Here is a 20,940-nt window from a genome sequence, read left to right as displayed (position 1 = left end):
AGACGAACAGGGCTGCAGACTGGGTCGCCTCTCATGCTGCCCGGCATTTCGGAGATTTTACTTGGACGTCTGATGATGACGTTCATCCTTATTTGCATCTTTTACTTTCCCGCGATTTAGCAGGTTGTACTCACGTTAGAGTTATATGAAATGAGTAGCCGCTTTTAATCAAAAAAAAAAAAAAAAAAAAAAAGAAGAAAAGAAAAGAAAAGAAAGAAAGAAAGAAAAAAAAGGAGGAGGAGGGCAGCAAGCGTCCCGTCCCGCTGCTTTTAAAAGAACCGACTCCCCTCCAAAAGGTAAAGAAAAGACCAAGATCCCTCCAACTTTTCCTCTTCTCCTCCTCCTCGCTCCCAACTCGGTGAGCGAGGGATCCGGAGTGCGATGGGAGACTTTGATGATTGGGGTCTCAGCGCCGAACAACTCGACTTCCTCGAGGAGGACGCCAAGAGGAAGATCTCCGAGAGGAGTACCTCCGCCGCCGCCGCCGCCGCCGCCGCCTCCGCCTCCGCCTCCGCCTCCTCGTCCCCCCTCCCGTCTCGGACCACCGTCCCCAGTGGTTCCCCTCATGAGGGTTTCCAGCAGCCTCCCTCGAAGACTTCCTTGGAGTCGCGCCATAAAAAGGTTGTCGCTTGGGTTCTTCTGTTTGATTCGTCTGGAGTGTGCAATTACGCACCCGTGCTTGAAATTTCTAGGTTTTGTGTTTGATCGTGCCAAGAAAGTGATTTCGAGCTCTCCAGAGGCTTCAAGATGGGATCTTTTTTTAACGAGTTACAATGCCTGCATTTCCGAAAACAAATGAGTCGGGTTCTTGATTGGTTTCTCCCTGGCCTTTTTCATATTAATTTATGCTCTAATTATATGGAAATTACCAAAGCGAGAAATCGATGTGTGAAATGGAAGTGAAAGATGGTTCATATGATTTTAGATTCCAATAGCACTTGAGCCCGTAGCAAGGAACTCTTTTGTGAAAAAAGAAACAGATTCTTACTGTATGCGTTTATGCATGCAGAGCGCGTGCATTTGGATGCGTGTTGGGCATATGGGTGGTTGGAAAAAGGTTTCTCGTTATTTACAATTTTTAGTCAATCAGTGGTTGACAATCTTTGATTTGGCTTTCTGTAAAATGAGGATTGGATTTCAAAGAACAAGAAATTAATGAATCACAAGATTTCCTTTGTAGTATTAACATTTATTGTTTGTTCAGGTGAATAATTTTGATCTGCTTGGTGGGAGTTAGGAGCTTACTTTCTTTTTTTTTCTTTTCATTTTTTTCTTCTGGAGAGAAAGGGATGGAGACCCATCCACGTTATAATTATCTCTAAGTCCGTTTTCCTGGGGACGCACCACCAAGACTCGAACCTAGAACCTTTGTTTGCTAGGTGAAGGGGTATGACCTCTGAGGCAACCTTCAGTTAATAGCTTTAAATTATCTAAATTGTAATTTCAGTCCATATAAGACGTATTTCGACCTTCAGCAGTCACTAACAATGGTTTCATGATAATCCTGTGTTGTTTGAGGTGCAAGGCACAAGTGAAGCACACACCAAGCGCCTTAGCTACCTCAATGTTGGTGCCTTTTTTGCGCCTTGAAGAAAGCCTAGGTGCAGAAAGCACATGTTTACACTTTGCAATCATAGACTCTTGATTTTGACCAGGTTTTTGGGGATTCTTGGTCGAAAAAAGAAAGACTGCCTCCTCCTCCTCCTCCTCTTCTCCACCCATCCCCTAATGCTTCTTTTTTCCATATTTGTGTTCATAAGTTGATAATTCATTGCTAAATGTGTTTAGAATCATGTATTCATTATTATGTATATTGATATTTTTGCACCTTACTTTATAAAGGCGGGAGTCTTCTGTTGCACCTTGTGTCTGGGCTCTAAGAGGCGTTAGTGCCTTAGTGCATAGTGAGCCTTTAACAGCTATGTGATCATCTTTTTATCGGTTTAAGCAATGTTGTTAAAGGCACTTCGGGCGCTCACCTCGGTGCTCAAGCAACACGGAGAAGCCCCTAAGCATCTCAATAGTCCCTATGCAAGGGGAGTTTACTAAGGTGATGCCTAGCGAGCACCTGAGACAAAGCAAGAGACATTTGGGAAGTGGTATTTTGACATGGTGTTCTAAAAGGTGTGAAATATGATATCTTTGGTGCAAGAAAATTATGATTTTTGATATTGAAACTTGAATAACTATCTTATAATGCTTGTATTTTTTTTTTGAAAGATACATATGGTATTTATTTCTACAATGTTTATCGAACTTTTCAAAAAATCAGCATCTTGCTTTGTTCAGGCAAGGACCTTTCGCTTTTGATAGCCTTGGGTTTAATGCCTGGCACTGATATTTAATCTTATTTTACATAGGACCAGGGTCGACGGAACCATCCTGAACCGGATGATTCCGATCATTTCGAGCTGTACAAGTGAGCCACCGATATGGTTTCGGCAACGAAAATAGAACCCGTTGCCGGAGACGCAAAAGGAGAAGGAAAGAGAGAGCTAGCGGGGGAGGGGAGAGAGAGAGGGCGGGACGCCGGCGGAGGCCGTTAGAGGCTAGCGGAGGCCGATGGAGGCTGGTTTCGGCTGCAGGAAGTGAGGTTGTGGCTGCTGCTCTCCTGTTTCGAACGAAATAGGGTCCGGCTGCAGTCTTAAAAAAATTCGTGATTTGTAAGTAAAGTCGGCAAATCGCTTTTCTTAAAAATTGTGAATTTTTTTAAGACCGCGGTCGGACCTTATTTCGTTCAAAATAGGGGCAGCAGCCGCGGCCTCGCTTCCCGCGGCTGAGGCTGGCCTCTACCGACGTCCAGCCCTCTCTCTCCCTCCCTCCCTCGCTCGCTCTTTCTCTTTTCCTCTCTTCCACGGTTCCTATCTCGGTACAGGCCCGACACGACCCGTACCGAGTCGTCCCGCCAGAGAACCGGTACGGTGCTCGGTACCTATTCCTCTGACCTTACACAAGACACCTAACTATGGTATTTCATGATGGCTGAATGAAGGTTTGCCATCTCTATACCGACCCTGTAGCAATACCATTTTGTTACTATGTTGGTGTGCTTAGTACGGGGGATGGTTTGATGTACCAAGTATTGGTATGCCTCCCATATCACATACCAGTTCGGTACTGATACAATCAGTATGCATCAGTACCAGCTGTAAACCTTGGGCTAAACACTTGCTGTCTTTTTGGCCTTGGTCTATAAGGAGATTTATGAGTGTTCTTTCTTGTTGGTTGGCTAGAATGATGGACCTTTGTGTTGTCATAAGATGTCCTTGTTGAGTTCAATCATGTAAATAGAGTAAGCACCTTGCCTTGCTGATGCAGGAAGACTTTTGGCTTGTTTTGCAGCCGAGCTAAGATTCCTAAAGGGATTTAATGAAAGGAACCTGAGATACCAGGCCCGCCAAGTAGGAAAAAAACTGAATGCAAGAAAAAAGGGCAAAGTGTTCTATGAAACCAGTCATCTTTCTCTTAATAAACATATATATTTTTAAAATCAGATGGTAATTTGTTTTTCGTCTCCTTTTATCTCCAAATCTTCTCTACTAGCACTGCACCAGTCCTACCTTTTCTTTTTATTATTTAACTTTTTTTTTTGATCTTCATAAATCAGAAAATCTAATTCTATAACTGTTCTTTGGTAAAATGCACTCTGCATCTACTTGGTTTTAATATTTTAATGGATTTGGTGATGTATTTGGAGCATTTGTTATGTAGAGAACAACTTTTCTAATCATTGGTGCTCCAGAACATGGTATTAGTAATGCAAACTTTAGATTAAAATTTTGCAGGTGTTGCCTTTATTCTGTCTTCTAACACCTCTACTCTGACGTAGGTAGAAACCTGTTCTCCTTCAAGATTGCACCCATCAGATATGTCAAAAGTTACTGGTATATCTATCTGCTCACAATTTTCTATGTTGAACTATTGATTATCTTGATTCTTTAAGATTTCCATGTTCCCTTACTTTTCTGCTAGTATGGCATTGTTGGTGATTTCAATGTTATGTGTACCTTTTTATGTGTCTTTCAAGAGAACCATAGTAAAGACGACCTGCCTAAGCTCTCTGTCAGAATTTATCTTCATGCTAGTGGTGCCATTGCTGCGAAGTTTCCTTACCATCAGGTTGTGCATCTGCTCTGACTTGTCAAATGTTCTAACTGCACTGCTTTGGTGGCATCTCTGTGACATTTTTCTTGTATGCATGATTCATTTCCCAGGTAGTTGTAGAGGCTTTTCACAAGATTCCTAAAGCTAGCTGGCATGGAAAAGAAAGGTTGTGCCCATCTATGATATAGTTTGAACTTTGAAGTTTAGTTTTGCACTCTAGGTTGTATGAAACTATTAACTCCTTTTCCCTTTTTCTTTCCCTTGTCATTTTAAAACCATAGGCTGTGGATGTTCCCTTCATCCTCCCTGGCGACTGCTGAAGAAGTTCTTAATTCAGTGAATGGTGCAATTATTGAGGTAACCTCTTTGTATTTTAGAATGTCATGTGCTGCAGGTACAGCTATTTTGCACTTATACCTTTAACTAACAAAAACTATTAATGAACAAGGAACAAATGCCATTTATATACCATGGTATGGATTATGCATTTTGCATCTGATGGACAAACAAATAGTAACCTGTAGTATCATGGAGCCTATATTTAATTGAAGTTCTGTTCCAAACACTCCATAAATAACTTGCTTGAGCACACATTCCTACCAGGTCCAGAATCTAGATCCGCTAGTTCGCCGTGCCTTTGCTGCAGCCTGTGCTGCTCCAGATCTTCGAGGTAAATGTATACTGGTTATGTTTGAGAACTCCACATTCGATATGTTGGCTTCATCTACTTACGATACATCTTGAATACAAATACTATCTTTGCTCTCTTTCTGTTTACCTTTGAGTGTTAAATGGGAAATTGTGCATTCACATGCATCAAACAATGACATCAGTCTTTCGTTTTAGTACTTATGCGAGTGTGTTATAACTAATGTTTGTGTCATGTTTAAGCATGGCTTTTTCCCATCACGGTTTATTGCTTATCCATTCTTCACCTCATTTTTCTTTTGGCAAGCATGTGCAAAGGTATAAGAAGTAAATTAGAATTTTGAATGATAGATCATAACTGATCCTTGGGGATCTTTGCTCCTACCTTTTCTGTTAATCAAATAACTAAGAAAATTTCCTTTTTCTCACATTAAAATTGGCTAATCTTTATTTTTTACTCCTATTTGTTGATTTTTTGATGATATGACATGTCACTGGTTGCAGTTCTGGGTGTTTTTTTTTTGGATGCATAACATCCAGTATCAAATCTGTTTCACGAATATACGAATATCTCTAGACAATTCTTTGTATACTATTGAGTGAAACCTGAATGACATCTATCTTCACTTAACTTAGTTTTGTATAATTCTTGTAAGTTTTTTTTCTTCATCATTTTGGTTACTAACTCAATAGTCTTCTGGGAAGTTTTATATGACAGGATGCCAAGTTATCTCGAATCAAAACTTCTGCCATTCCAGAGAGAAGGAGTTAGGTATGAAGCATGCAAGCTCTTCTTTTGATTGGTTAGGAAAATATTATTTAGATGAATATTAAGGCGTATATCTCATTAAGGTTGGTGAGGTTTGATAAATCAAGGATTTTTCTGCATCGCACTTTTCGTTAGGTGTACTACATTGAAAGGAGTATTTAAGTGGATAACAGTCTCTCCTTAAATGGAGTATTTTTCTGCGTAGCACTTTTAGTTTGAATCAGAGTACTTGATGGTCAGCAATTGTGGTAATATCAACAAATTCCTCGTACGTTGCAACAAAAATCCATTATCCAGCATTCCATGACTAAGTTGGTGATAGGGCATGCTTGAAGAAAATAAAATAGAATAGGCCACTGGATTAATCTAAAACATAATTCTTATCACTCTAGAATACCCACAGTGGTACGTGTAACTAAAACAGGATCTTCAAGCAGTATGTCTTCTAAACTAAAATAAATTAATTTTTCTTTTCTGCAGATAACTGAAGCCCTTTTACCTTCACTTCATCTTTAGGTTCATTAAGATTAGAGTAGCTGCCATCTAAAGATGGCTGGTCCATCTCAGCCTGCTAGATATTAAGTGTCCTTATATTGCATCGCAGTCGAATGTATAGAAAAAGGTCCTATCAGAGTTCGAACTTGTTCACAAAAATCTTCAAAATAGAAAAGCAATATTTCTAGTTTCTTCCAAATAAAAATTTGAATTAATTTTTAGACATTTGCTATGAGTTTAAATTTATGCTAATTTTGATGCTTATGAGGGATCCACCTTGTTGGTTCACTGCTGCAAAATGCAAATTCTGTAAGTTCAAAATATTTTTAACGGTATAGTCCTAAAGTTGAAAAACATATTGAAATTGTTGATTGGGTGTGAACCAGCTGCTTCTTGGTCCATCATCTCTCATTATAGCTTTAAGGCTTGGTGGTTTAGACTGGTAGTGATCCTTATATCAGAAGTTTAAAACTAATACTTTAACATTTGAATGCTTATTTTTGAAATAATATGTGATGCAAAATTTGTTTTTCCTTGCACTGACCCACTTAAACTTTAGTTATAGTTCATTTCATACCCTCTGCAATAAAATATTTTCATAGTTTGGAAATAGTCTGCTTTTAAACATTTGGTAAGGAATATTTGAACCAATGTGGAGCCTATTCAGTGATCCTTCTCTCCCCAATATCTTCAATCATAACATTTATAAATTTCCAAAAAATTATTACATAAGCAACAGATCTGCTTATTCAAAACTTGCTAAACACATTTACTTTTTTTTTTTGTTCTGCAATCATTCTGTGCCAAGATTTTTTTTTTGTTGAAAATATGCATTATGTGCCAAGATATTCTTCACTACTGCAAAGGTTAAGGGTTTCGAATATGGCTTGTTCTGCATGGTGAAACTTTTATTCTTTATCATGTGCAACTTGAGTCAACCTAACACTGCCAGCAGTTTCTCTAAGCATTAGCACCTGACTGTGTAACACACCCACCATTAGTGCAACATCTCACGGCCCATTGTAGTTGTTATGGGAGCAGGAACCTTCTCAGTTTATATTATGAGCTCCATTCGATCACATGTAGGGAATGGAAGTTTCACAAGGGCAGATGGAGATACATTATAACCTTGGGTTTGCTTTTGAGAAAGTTGTACAGGAAGCCCTCTTTAGGATTTTATGATGGCATAATAACTGTTGTACTGCATCAAGTATTCAATATTCACCTTTAGTTCCTTTGAAGTTGATATTTAATTCATAAAACTATCTATGTTTTAGGTTTGTGTTGCAGCATGGTGGACGAGCTCTTTTAGCAGATGAGATGGGTCTTGGGAAGACAATACAGGTAAAGTGGTCTTGCCTCCGGCTAAGAGTCAGTCAAGGATTACTTCACAAGGAATAGAGAAGACTTTGTTTTCACAAAGAGGCTTACGGGCATTTGCAGCACCACACTTTTGATCAGTTCATGTGCATTAATTTAGAATATTTATGCTCTTAAAACTCTTATAGTTCCTATAACTATTTTGATCGACCTTTTCCAAAATTGGATACTGGCAAACCATCACGGTTGACTTCCTTTCAACTACATGCCCAACCCTTTTTGTGCAGATTTCATCATTTCTGAACAAATCCAAAGATCTTTAGCTTTGAATTAGGGGTCAAAAGAGTGGTTTTTGTAGGACCTCTAAAAAAGTTGGGTTTCTTTTATGTGGTATTTGTCTGACAAATCTGAAAACCTCGATGGTTGTAGTGGAAAGTTTCTCGTTCTTATTGATGCATATTACCCTCCTCTGATCATGTTTCTTGGCTGTATGCTTAGATGCAAAAATTGGTCACTTTGTGGTTCTTTCTAATTGGATCACTTTGTGGTTCTTTCTTTGCTAGAACTCATTCACTTTTAGTAAGTCTCAACGTGGGCTTATAATTGGAACGTGAGTTTTTCTTTGTGAATCAGCTTTCTCTATATCCTTTTGAACAACTTTGGTTTATGTATCTTAACACCCTTCTCTTTCTTGGTCCTTGTAATTTTACTATGAAGTTAATCAGCATGATTGCCTGCCAATATCGACAATTCATTTTTCCAGTCCAACTCTTATAGATGGTTTTCTCGGGTGAAATGCAGGCTCATATTTATTTTGTGGATCATTTCTCTTTCTTGGTCCTTGTAAATTTGACTTTGAAGTTAATCAGCATAATTGCATGCCTATATCGACAATCATTTTTTCCAGTCCAACTCTTATAGATGGTTTTCTCAGGTGAAATGCAGTCTCATATTTATATTGTGGATCATTAATATTTTAAACAGTCAACATCACTCGAACCAATATGAAAGTCATCTTTATATTTCTGAATAAATATCACTTCTCTGTCCAGGCAATTGCTGTTGCTGCATGCATTCATGATGACTGGCCTGTTCTTGTTATCACACCCTCTTCCTTGCGTTTACAATGGGCTTCTGTTAGTACCAGCATCCCACTCTTTGTCAATGCTTGTATTAGACCAAATTTAAATTTGCAAAATGGAATTTTTTGTTACTTTGGCAATTAATAATTTGTTTTCTTGCAGATGATTCAGCAGTGGCTTAACATCCCTTCATCAGACATATTGGTAGTACTTGACTTCCGTTTCCCTAATTTTTTTTTTCTGTTTAATTTTTCATACTTGGATTCTCATTCTGTGCTGTAAACTTTATTTTGCATAAATAAAAGCATTTAACTGTCATCATACATGGTAGTTGTGGCTTTATTGAGCAGTGGAAGTTTTGTTCTTATTATGTAACTTGTAAACTTTCTCATTCTATTGGATCTCATATCATTCTTAGTAGTTAGCATTTTGATTAGTACCCCATTTGTTTTTGTTGCTGCCCATGTCATCTGTGGTTCTTCATTTACATGATTATCTGATTCTGCTGATGATTAATTTTGCTCTCATTTTAAGAGTCAGAATATCAGATTTTTTTTTTTCTAATTTGGTTCTGTGCATGTTTTAGAGACTTATTTTTGCAGTTGTTATTTTTTAAAGTGATTGTTGATGATTCTGCTATGGTGCATACCGGTAGCATGTAAAATTCCTAGTTCTGTAAGTTACTTTCAGAACAGCTGGCTGGTATGCTAATGATATGCTCAGTTTTTATTCTATTTTTGTCTCTCTATTCTACTGCAGGACTTGATTGTTCTGTCAGATTTTCTTGACTTACCAAGAAGCTGGACTTGTGGAATATTATTATTATTATTACTATTGTTGCATGGAAAGCACATGAATAAGTTTAATTACTTAATTTCACTTTAACTATTCTATATTATGGGATGATATCTTTGCATGATTTTCTAATTATATCATTTGTATCCTCTATTTTTTGAGTCTTCAAAAAACTTCAGGATTTTCCCCTGTGCTTCATCTATCAGTTCAACAAACTATTCAATATGGGATTAAATGCGCTTCACTTGCATTTTCTGTTTACTGATCCAATCAGTACAATTCATGGACTATGTCCTGCAATGAAAGCTATTGTGAAAATGTAGATACGATGATTTTTTAGACGAAATTTTTGTTGCACCCGACCATGTACATTTGATTTCCTTTTCTAAGTGATTGGTTTAAAAATGGCAGTTGATACAGAGCCCAGTCTATTGAAGATTAAGAGCATTGCTGGAAGAAGTTTACCCTTTTGCAATTACATTTCAATAGAACTGCTTGAACTGGAAGTCAACAAGTTTTAAGAGACTATATTATATGTAATACTTACTATACTAATTAAATTAATTTTAACAAACCAGTGTTGTAGATAGATGATTGTTAATTTGAATGGATGGAAGGGTAAAAAAGCTGTTAGAGGAGCTGAAATGTGATTTTGAAGTGGGTGTGACCCAACCAAGTGGAAAAGATTCTTGCTGTCAATGTCTGGGAAGCAGTTGTCAGTCAGGGTAAGCCAATGCCTTGTTATGTTGCAATGGCAAACATCTTTGCTCTTATTATTGAGGACTGGTTGTACACATGATTGGTTTGAATTGGGTATAAATGTGGTTGTGTTGAATTAAGTTTGCTTGTTCTGATTGTTTCAGATGCTTATAATGCATCTGGAAGCAGAAATTTCATAGTTCTGCTTGAAGCAAGGACACTGACAAGTCAGTTTGAGAACATGCTCATAATTGCCCCTGCTGTTATCGATGCATGCTCTCACATGCCGATCAAAATTGCACTTATTTTTATTTGGTTTTTAGTGAGCTTATACCATGTTGTTGAGTTTACAGGTGGTCTTATCTCAATATGGAGGATCAAACAGGGCAGGATTCAAGATAGTCTACTCAAACCTAAAGTCAGCAATTCATTTAGATGGTCTTTTCAACATAATCTCTTATGATGCAGTTCCTAAGATACAGGATATACTTCTAGCTTCAGAGTTTAAGGTAATTATTCTTTTCTATATGTACTTTCTCTTTCATTTAAAATTTCTTCTTGTTTTCCCTTTCAATTTCATTTGTTTCATCGTACTTCTTGTGTAGAAAGTAATGCTGAATAACTTTATCTAACTTGATGTGAAAAAAAAGAAAAATTCCTACATACAATTTCCATTACTTGGACCTTTGTTTTCCTATAATCTCTTTTCATCTGGTTATATTTACATTTCTTTGTAAAAGAGATCAGATGGATAGAAACCTTTGCAGGTATTTATTTTGTGGCAAATTAATGAATGTTACTAGTTTATATGCAGGTAAAACATGCACTGAAAATTAAAGCACTAAACACCAGATGCCAGCCACTTTATACATCCTAAGAGATGGCACATTTTATTTAATTATTTTTTTGAGTGAGGGTTTTAAGGTGGTGGCTTTGATTCTAGAAGTCTGGAATGCGAATCATTTTGTATGCCAAAAAGAAACTCAGTTTCAGTTTGAATGTGATTGTTAGTTGTTTCCTTGAAGCTGTTGTGCGTGATTGCATTTAACAAGTCCACGAGATGCAAGCTTTCAGTTCCACAGAGTTGGAAATCAAGAATATGTTGAAAAATGCTGAAGTAAGGAACCAGGGTCATTGGAGAGGTCTAATTAGTTGCAGGAAACCATTGCGACTAATATTGTCCCTGTAGTGGCTATTCAACTAAGCAAGGAGGGTGTGATAGTTATTCTTTTGGAAGACATGACATATAGCTGTTTGATGCCAAATGTTGCTTTGATTTTCTGGGTTGGCTTGGAACTCTATGATGCTTTGTTATCATGCAGCTATAGATCTTAGTGTTTGGGAAAGGGAAGTCAACATATACAGACTAGATTTAGATGCAGGCTTTGTGGCAAACCACCCTTATTATGCTGTTTGGATTATATTTTACTCGTGTCAAGGATGTTTTTGGAAAGGATTTTTGGCTTTTCTGATGGTGATCTGAGAAAGCTAAACATAATGATAGATGAAAGAGATCATGATGGGGTTGTGGAAGGAACTCAAGCATGTGGTGTTGTATGTGCATGTAGCGGTGAATGAGCAATGGGCAAACGAAAATAAAGGATGTGATTTGTCACTGCTGTGTAGGGGGTATTTGAGGTGGAAGGATTTTGTGTTCTACAGAACCTTATATGGCTTTATTTGCACGCACCAAAAAAATAAGGTATAATTAAGCGATGTTGGCCTGCTTTTGGTTGACGGGTAGAACAAGAGCAAATCAGAGGGTGGGCATGCTTTTGATGAAAGTAAAAAATTTCACCAAGACAAGATTGCTTGCAATTTGTAATAGCTGGATGTTGAATGTTATCCTAGTACCCATGATTGAATTTCTAGAATTAATGCTTATGGATTTCTTTGTGATGGTGGATCCTCAAGCTTTGTCTGTACTATTTGTGGTTGGAATTATGAATCCTCGTTGCCAAGCTTTCCAATTTAGCTGCCTCTTAATGTTTTGCAAACATTTCCCAAATCTATCTTTGGATGTGATTTTGGAAGGGTAACCTGCTTTAGCTAACAAGTTGACCAAGGGAGCTTGCTGTAAACAATGAAATGAAAATGGAGACACTAATGTGGTTCTTTTATGTGCCATCATATAATTAAAGTCAGTTACTTTCAGTTGAAACTCTCCGCCTGGTTTTATTCTCCATATTTTCTTTTTATGTAGTTCCATGTTGAACTTGACACTCATTTGATACTGAAATTTTATTTTATTTTTTCTTGTTGACCACAGATTTTACTTTGTTTTCACATCGTTTCTTATTTTAAATGATAACTTCTGGGAAATAGTAGTGGCTGAAGTTGTGATGGTCTTCTTTCAGATTGTAATTGCAGATGAGTCTCATTTTTTGAAGAATGCTCAAGCTAAGAGAACAAATGCTTCCCTGCCAGTTCTGCAGGTTTGAATTTCTTGGCAAATAAATATCTGAGAACACATCTTTCTTTACATTAGGGATTGATTAAGAAGGGATGAGGCATTGGTGGAGAGTTACAGTTAACAAGGATTGTCCAAAGTCAATGTGGGGTTACAATTTTGTTGATTGACTCTACCTTGGAGATTGGGTAGCTTGTCGAAGAGTGGAGAAGAAAAGCAAGGAGAAGAGGAGAGGGAAGGAGAAGAGGTAGAGGGGGAGGGATCTGGAGAAGTGAGGAGGAGATTAAATTTAAGGTTTTTCTATTGCTATGTACATATCGTATAACATCATACTATTTGTATGCACATACTTTATTAATTACATGCTACCAACTTGGGCTAGGCTGAGGTTGGCCTATACCTAAATAAAACTAAATTTGGGTGTAAAACTTCAAGCCAAGACTTGGAAGCCTTAATCTGCTCATCACATCGTCCTGAGCTCAACCTGATAAAGTATGGCATAGGCTCAATAACAGCCCTGCATGGTGACTTGCTGTGTATTTCTCTCAAGTTTTCTAATATCGTTCCCACTCTCTTTGTGAAGGTGCTTTTATCACTTGTTCCTTGCTTTATTATGCGCTCGCTTGTTTCCTAGTGGCAACCTTGGTGCTTACCACAAATTTGAATTTAATTGTTGACTATTGAAGTCAGTTGATACTTTTTAGACCATCCTTATATTGGATTTGGTTATCTATAATTTTATATCTAAATGCATATTCTTAACATGTCAAAATGATGTTCATTAATTTTTAGTTGCTTCCGTTTCTGTGATACTTTGCAGCTGTGCCAGTTGTATGTATGAACGCAAATTGAACATGCTTGATTTAGAAAGCTGTGTAAGCTTGTATATTCCAAGAATCTTTAGTACTTTATTTGTATCTCTTATAACTTACACAGATTTTATTGTCCTGATGAGACTGACTTGATTAGAAGACTTGCTAAAGATGATGGTTCTAAGGTCCCACATTTATTAATCTACAGAGTAGTGCTGTAAATATAAGTAAGCTGAATATTTTTTCAACTGGTAGCGCTCTATGTTGTTTACAAATATACCTCACAAGTCGTACAAATTTAAACATTTTTGTTTTTCCTTAGTCTCGAGAGTCTGAATAAATCGCAATCCTCGACTCATCCAGTTGATGTTTTGTGTATCGTTATGATTGTCAAACAGGAACTGTTTCGTCTGCCATTATACATTGTTGTACGCATGACCACTTTTCAATTCTTAGTCTTTTTTTCTTTCTTTTTTGGAATTTGTAACTTTTGCTAAATTGACTGACAGCTGCTCCTCCGTCATTCAATATCTGTAAATTTATCATTGATATTATTGTAAATAGTTGCAATTTGATACAATTACAGAAAGCTCAATATGCAATTCTGCTGAGTGGTACTCCTGCTTTATCCCGACCTATTGAGTTGTTCAAACAGGTGTGATTCTTCCTGATATAGTGGAGCTAGTTTGCTGTTGTATTTATTATGCTAGTTTGTTAGCATGCACATATGAAACTCTAGGCTAATCAGGATTTAAATCCAGCTTGAGGCCTTGTATCCTGATGTGTACAAAAATGTTCATGAGTACGGGAATCGGTATTGCAGGGGTGTAAGTATTTATTTCCTATGTTCGTATATGACTTTATGGTGGTTTGATTTGAAGATTAAACACTTGATGATTATAGAATTTATTTTCTAGGGTTTTTTTGGGTTGTATCAAGGAGCAAGCAACCATGAAGAGCTGCATAATTTGATGAAAGCAACTGTTATGATACGTAGGTTAAAAAAAGATGTTCTTTCACAACTACCAGTGAAGCGTAGACAGCAGGTAAGATTTTAGTACTCATTGTCTTTCATAACTTCTGTTGCAACTTTGGGTGGATCATAGACTCTTATTGATTTCGATTATCTCCAGCCATCCAACTTGTTTGGTGTTCCATTACCTGCTGACCTGCAATTTATTCCATCAGTTACTGTCCACATCTATTGTACAATTCCTCAGAGAGTAATAACAAATATGGTGTTGCCAACCAGTAAAAGTTGTTCCTCAACCTAGGATGTGTTTGGTAAAGCATTTTTTTTCTGCAAGTACAAAAGGATTAAAATGGTTTATATTACCAAAAAAATGTTGGTTTGCTGGTAATACTTAATCTTACTTTAGCTATCATTGTGCATAGGTTCTTCCATGTTCATGAAGAGGTGAACATGTTGGCATGCTTGCAAGCTTGAGATAGATTTTTTAATGCTCAATAGCCTTATACTACACACATTACACTATTTGTCTTTGCCCATGTGACCGAAGTTAATTGCCGAGAACCTGGAAATGAGAACAAGAGCTTGGATGCATATAAGCAGGGAGCTTGAGAATAACATATTTTTTTTAATGGTTACCGGATTGTCATAATCAAAAAATTGTAGGAGATATGTTTCTTTTTTCAATGATTTTGATATGTAACATTATTGACATGCATTTCTGTGGCTTACCCTGACTGTAGCCATAACCATAGATTACTAGCATTTTCCGAGTTGGATGTGTTTGACATCGGAGAATTATAAAAAATAACATTTTCCTTTTAAATCTCTAACAGGTCAACATAGTCAAGAGGATTGGAGTGGGAGATTGTTTTTGATATATGCTTCTATGTTTTACCTCAGTTTTAGCCATAACAATATTTTATGATCCCTTTTCCATGTTTCATAATGATCTCACGAGCCTAATCTGATGCATATTTTCTATTCAGTGTTACATCCTTTGCTAATCAAGCTTCCATGTTACTTCTTTACTACATTCTTCTCTTTTCCTTCTCATCCCAAACCTGTCGATTCAGCATGAAGACTTATCCACACCTTCTCCAGCTTTACTATAGAATGTTTGAGCATTTTAGTCAATTCCAATTGCTTTGACCTCTAGCATTGTTGCCTTTGCTTCCTTGATCATATAAAACCCTAAGTCTTCTTTCCTAGTTTCGTAACCTGTGGAGCTTAGGGGTGGCAATCATGTCAGGTTGGGTTATATATGGGCCGGGTCAGATATGGGTCAGCTTGAAAAATTCCAAACCTGAACTTGACCTGTTTATTAAACCGGTTAAGATTGGAAACCTAAACTTGTCATGCTTATTATGAAAGTAGCCTGACCTAACCTACTTAACCTGTTTATTAAACAGGTCATAGTGGGTTAGGACCCACAGATAATAAGGATACCTGTATAACTCGTTTATATGAAAAGAAATATACAAAATATAAACTCAGTGCAACTTCCCTATTCACGTTATTCTACAACAATAATCCATAATACCAAATCATCAAAAACACAGAGTAGAGACATCCCCAATTTATTTTTTTAAGGATTTTGCAATCCAAAAATCACTCCATGAAAAAAACCAAAAAGCCCAGAATATTGAAAACGCAAAGAAACACACCCAAAATCCAAACTTGGACAGAGTTTTGCCACCACCTGAACATAGAGCATGCTCTAGGCTTGAAGGCTAGTGTTGTGGAAGTAGATTCACTTGCCGCCATGCTTGAATGGGTATCATAACGTGGGTGGGGAAAAGGGGATGTATCTTGAGCTCACCATTGATTGGGTCGAGGACACGGACGCTGAAATAGTCAGTCGATGATGGAGTTGTCACGACAAGAGGGCGATGGTGGTAGCAGAGAGGGAGGCCATCATGGGAATATCGACGATGGGGGCGTCGATCACATGAAGAAGGCATGACTTGAAGAGAGATGGAGGAAGGATATAGAGGTCGACACCCGTAGATAGGAGGTGGTTGGCGCTCGATGAGAGTGATGAGGAATGGAAAGGGGGTCTATGCTCAAAAGTCTTCAGAAGGGGAGGTGGGGTGCTAAGGGCTAAATGTATACCCTAATTGTAAAGTGGGCTCCGCTCACTTGAAACTGGGACCTAAGTTTACAATCCAAAGTTCCAAACGAGTTAAACATCTAAACTGGTAAGTGATTAAACAGGTTAATATGACTTGATCCAATTATTAAACGGGTTAATATGACTCGATCCAATTATTAAATGAGTTAAACAGGTTAAGACTCTAAAACTAGGATCCGACCCTATTTAATAAATAGGTTAAGACAAGCCAACCTGTTTCTGACCCAAACCTATTTAGCTTGAATCCAAACCTGTTTATTGCAAGTTAGATATGGGTTGGGTTGACGGGTCGAGTCACTTTTTGCTACCCCTAATGGAGCTTAAGTTCCTGATATTTGATATACTAGGCATGCATATTTTTGTTATCACTTAGTGCTATGATTTATATAGGATTAATAAGTATACCATCCAATAAATATATACCATAGGTCTCATAAACATGCCTTTCTTTTATAGGTAATTCTGAAAGCATATCTTTACCTTCATAGACCCCAGCATGGGGCTAAAAGTCTGACTTCCTTTTTTCTGTGGTCCTTCTAAGTTTATATACTGTGCTTGTCTTGCACTTACAATCATTGGTTGTTTGTCTTGCTTCACCTCAACATCCTCGACTTTACTTCAAAAGTTGCACATGAAAGTTGCCTCCTCTTTATTTGCAATTACTTTGCTATGCATATGTCTATGAATTGCAAAATGGTAGGGACTTTGGTGATATTTATCATACTTGTGCCTGTTTCCTTAGCGTAAAACTTAGAATAACTCTCTCAAGGTTGCTGGTAGTGCAAGCCTATTAGTTAATGGTACATCTTCTATTGCATTCTAACCTAGTCTCTTGCAAAATAGGTGTAATTACTTATCTCTAAGATAATGATGACTACATGAAAGATCGGTTAATGGAGTGGAATTGAATATGTTGAAGAGAATATGCATATACATGTGTGTGTCTATATACATGAAGAGAATATGGGGTTGGCTAATTAGTTTTCGGGGAAGAACCAGCTTGGTTGTTCCTATATGTAAATAATAGAAAAATTCCTGTGTATATCACTAGATGGTTATACATATATGGGGTTATTTTTGTCATTTGGCAAATGCAATCGATGCACCTTTTTTGTATTGTTTTTTTTAGTGCATTGATTATACCTGTCAAATAACAAAAATACTCAATGCTGGTATGACCATATAGTGCAACACATGATGGTATTTTTACAGCTAAGAACTAAGTTGGTATCCATAAAGTAGAGCTATTATGTGGGAGTGGGAGCCCACACAAGAGCCTTGAGCCTTAATAAGGTCGATTATGATCAGACGACCTAGAGCTAGGGTACCGATGATCCAAGCCGTTGGATGTGATTTACTATCTCTAAATTGCTTACTGTCAAAAAGTCTTGACAGTTAGAGATTCCTAGTGTATGCATCGCTTATGCATCCAATGAGAAAAAATGGATAGTTTAAAAAATACGAAACAATACATTTTTTTTCACCATCGAATGCATAGGCTAGGGATCTCTAAATCACTTGATTTTTTGACAATAAGCAATTTACACTTAGTAGATCACATTTAATGACTTATCACCAGTGTCGGGCTCCTGATTGTCCTGTATAGATTAACCTTACTTGTGTTGTTGTATCGGCAACCATATTAGCTCTACTCCATAAAATGGACAGTTTAAATAACATGAACAATGCATATTTTTTGGCCAGTAGATGCAAAAATGCCATAACCTTCGACACTGAATAGGATTTTTGGGATTTCAAAACAAAATCTAGCCTTAGATTTGTTTTTAGGTTTAAGAACATGAATTTTAAATTGGGATCATGATGGTTGATAAAAATACTCATAAGGAAGAACTAAAACCAGGGTATGCTGAACTGTCCCGAACCGAGTGGTTGCATAACGAATTGGCCCACCCAGAAATCGAGATAGTTCAGCCAACCAAAAAAGATTGGCTCGTTATAGTAAACCCCCCCCTCTCACCCAATGATTGCATTCAACTTTGATCTCTCTCTCCTCCCCTCTTCAAACCCTAGCCAACACCATTGTCCTCGATTAATGCTACTACCGACGCCTTCGTCCTCGATCGATGCCGACGCCTTCGTCCTCGATCGACGCCGACGCCTTCGTCCTCGATCGACGCTGATGCTGTGACTCTTGATTGACTCTGATGCCATTACCCTTGATCTACATCAACACCGATGTCGTCCCCTTCGAGCATTTGAATTGGGACGCCTCTCTCTCCCGTTCCTTAGCTCTCCTCCCTCTCCCCCTCTCCCTCTTCCTTTTCTCCGCTTCGTCTTCTCTCTCTCTCTCTTCTCTTGGTCTCTCTCTCTTCTCCTGGTTTGCCTCCTTGTAGGGTTAGGGTTTCTCCCTCTCTCTCCTTTTTCTCCCAATTCTTCGTTTCCAATATACCTCGACTTGGTATGCTATGTGCCGATACTTTACCGAATTGTAGTTGGCCGATACGACCTTTGGTACTAATTTGGTGAACCTTACTCAAATTTTTTTAAAAGATTGATTTAAAAGTTCTCAAAACAAGGCAAGTGATGGAACATAAAATTCAAAACACAAAACTAAAATCTTAGACAAATGGAGAAGTTAAAGAAAACAAAACTAAAAACCCATATCTAGAATTTCTTCTTCCTCGCTCCTCCTCCTCCCTCTTAAGGGTCCCACACACCCTTTTTGTCTCCTCCCTAACTAGCCGCATTGGCCTCTATACATAGGCTTGTAAAGGTGGTTTAGGACATGGGACCATAGCACTAGGTTGGTTCCTAGTTAGGTCGGTTGTACTTACATAGGTCAGTTGTCTACGTGAGGTGCTACGATAGGTCAATCAGGAGCATGGTCAGAGAGACGACAATAGATGGATAGAGAGGCTTATTTACATGTAATATCGTTTAAGTTATGTTACATGTACATAAGGAGGTGCATCCTATTTGAATAAAATAAACATGCTTAAATTCAGTTCCTCAAGAATAGAAACTTGATATCCCAACTTTAGTTCAAAATTTCAACTTTCTAGTGCTAAGGTATCTTTCTGATCTTAAAATTTCATAATTCTTATTTTACTAAATCCAAAAAGTCCTGCTAGAAAAGTCTTATGCATTAGTCTCCCATGCATGCCATCTAAAATGATGCTTGATAGTACTTAGTAGTTAGCACATTCCACAAACTCATTCATTCTCAAGTAGGGGTGGCAATCAGGTTGGGTTGGACAAGATACAGGTCGGGTCGGGATACAAGATAAATCAAAAATCTATCAACCCGAACCCAACTTGTTTATTAAATAGGTAAAAAATCCAGACCCAAATCTGACCATTTTATTAAATAGGTAATATAGCTCGAACCACAACAAGTTGAAACAAGTTAAACGGGTTAAATGGTTAAGCATTGCCACCCCTATTTACATAGGAAAAGAGCTAGACTTGGCTGCACCTGAATGGATCTCCACTCATATTTGTTCAAGTCTACATTGAATAATAGAGGTCCCAAATTAATGATCCGAACCATTAGATGTGATCTACTAACTTTAAAATGCTTACATACTAAAAATCATGTGATTTGGAGACCCTTAGCCTATTATCAAGTGATACAAAATCATATATAATTTAGGGTTATTTAGTCTGTCCATTTTTGAACCACTTGATGCATAGGTTAGGCATTTCCAAATCATATTATTTTTTGGTATGTATGCAATCTAGAGATAGTAGGTCATATCCAATGGCTTGGATCATCGATGTGAGACCTCCATCGTCCAATTTAGATCTGACCAGATTTGAGTGGAGATCCGCTCGAGTGTAGCCCAGTGTATCTCTCTCTATCTTTCTCTCTCTCTCTATGTATATGTTCCTAGTTATATGTTGGGTTGTTATTTAGTTTAGGATTAGGATTTAAAATTGCTGCTGACCATGCAACAGCTAACATTGTCTTCATGTGGCTGTGAGCGCTTCTGTTAAGAAGATGGTGGATAATTCATGGTGGAGCTATTTGAGTTTGTGCTATATCACATACCGGTGAGATCAAACTGTTGTTTAACAAAATTTTTATGATTTCTGCAATATATGAATGGTGATGTTGGCAAAGTAAGACAAGTTTTGTGCTTAAGATGTCAATATTACAAATGACAATTCAGGGATTTACGTATGGTAGAACATAGGACAAATTTTAAATTGAGTACTTGCAAGGAGGTTTTCAAGCTGGCAATTTGTAGAAGAGGATAAGGTGATTGGGGACCATTAGAGGTGGTTTTGCTTATCTTGAATGGAAGGCAAACATGGTCTTGATCTAGATTTACTTGGGCTTTGGTCAAATAATTGAGAAGAATCTTGAGAGATGGAAGAATGCCTGCATGGAAGTAGTCAGTGATTTTTCAGAAGCTTAGTTGGACTGTTGGAGGATGCAATTCTTTATAGAGATGATTGGTGAAATTGAATCATTCAAGCGAACCTCATATTGAATTTATAAAACATATGCAGGTGAAGCTCTGGAGCTTTTGCATCTCCCAGTTTGATTTTAGCTTATTCCTGGTGTCATATTGAGTTGGTTTGTCATAACAAATCATTTAATTTTGATTTAATACATATGCCAATGTTGGTCATGATGAATAAGAATTAGTTCAGATCAGCATATTATTTCAACATTTTCTTTTGGAAAGATACTTTTTGTTTAAGTTATAGATCTTGTTGTGGTCATCTCATGTCT

At 37.5% G+C, this 20,940-nt stretch overlaps 1 protein-coding gene across 4 annotated transcripts in view; it reads left to right on the top strand.

Annotated features, from left to right (window-relative positions):
* Nucleotides 1-259: 259 nt before the first annotated feature.
* The window catches only part of LOC103714730 (SWI/SNF-related matrix-associated actin-dependent regulator of chromatin subfamily A-like protein 1), a 29,671-nt gene continuing 8,990 nt past the window's right edge, over nucleotides 260-20,940 (top strand). Inside the window, exons 1-15 of one of the 4 annotated variants that reach the window (XR_005506574.1) lie at nucleotides 260-621; nucleotides 3,830-3,884; nucleotides 4,028-4,119; nucleotides 4,215-4,270; nucleotides 4,386-4,461; nucleotides 4,708-4,774; nucleotides 5,458-5,524; nucleotides 7,294-7,360; nucleotides 8,389-8,472; nucleotides 8,581-8,622; nucleotides 10,266-10,421; nucleotides 12,270-12,347; nucleotides 13,721-13,789; nucleotides 13,896-13,961; nucleotides 14,052-14,180. Coding sequence is in view for 3 of the 4 variants with exons in the window: in XM_008802108.4 (XP_008800330.1) it covers nucleotides 382-621; nucleotides 3,830-3,884; nucleotides 4,028-4,119; nucleotides 4,215-4,270; nucleotides 4,386-4,461; nucleotides 4,708-4,774; nucleotides 5,458-5,524; nucleotides 7,294-7,360; nucleotides 8,389-8,472; nucleotides 8,581-8,622; nucleotides 10,266-10,421; nucleotides 12,270-12,347; nucleotides 13,721-13,789; nucleotides 13,896-13,961; nucleotides 14,052-14,180 (1,344 nt within the window). In the remaining variant the exon portion in view is untranslated. The remainder of the gene's footprint in view (nucleotides 622-3,829; nucleotides 3,885-4,027; nucleotides 4,120-4,214; nucleotides 4,271-4,385; nucleotides 4,462-4,707; nucleotides 4,775-5,457; nucleotides 5,525-7,293; nucleotides 7,361-8,388; nucleotides 8,473-8,580; nucleotides 8,623-10,265; nucleotides 10,422-12,269; nucleotides 12,348-13,720; nucleotides 13,790-13,895; nucleotides 13,962-14,051; nucleotides 14,181-20,940) is intronic. The other 3 variants (XM_008802108.4, XM_008802107.3, XM_008802109.3) reach the window with 3 other exon arrangements.

Source organism: Phoenix dactylifera, chromosome 1 (genome assembly GCF_009389715.1).
Source record: "Phoenix dactylifera cultivar Barhee BC4 chromosome 1, palm_55x_up_171113_PBpolish2nd_filt_p, whole genome shotgun sequence".
Classification (NCBI taxonomy): Eukaryota; Viridiplantae; Streptophyta; class Magnoliopsida; order Arecales; family Arecaceae; genus Phoenix; species Phoenix dactylifera.
The sequence above is the reverse complement of the archived record's forward strand: the minus strand, read 5'-3'. Positions and strand labels throughout refer to the sequence as shown.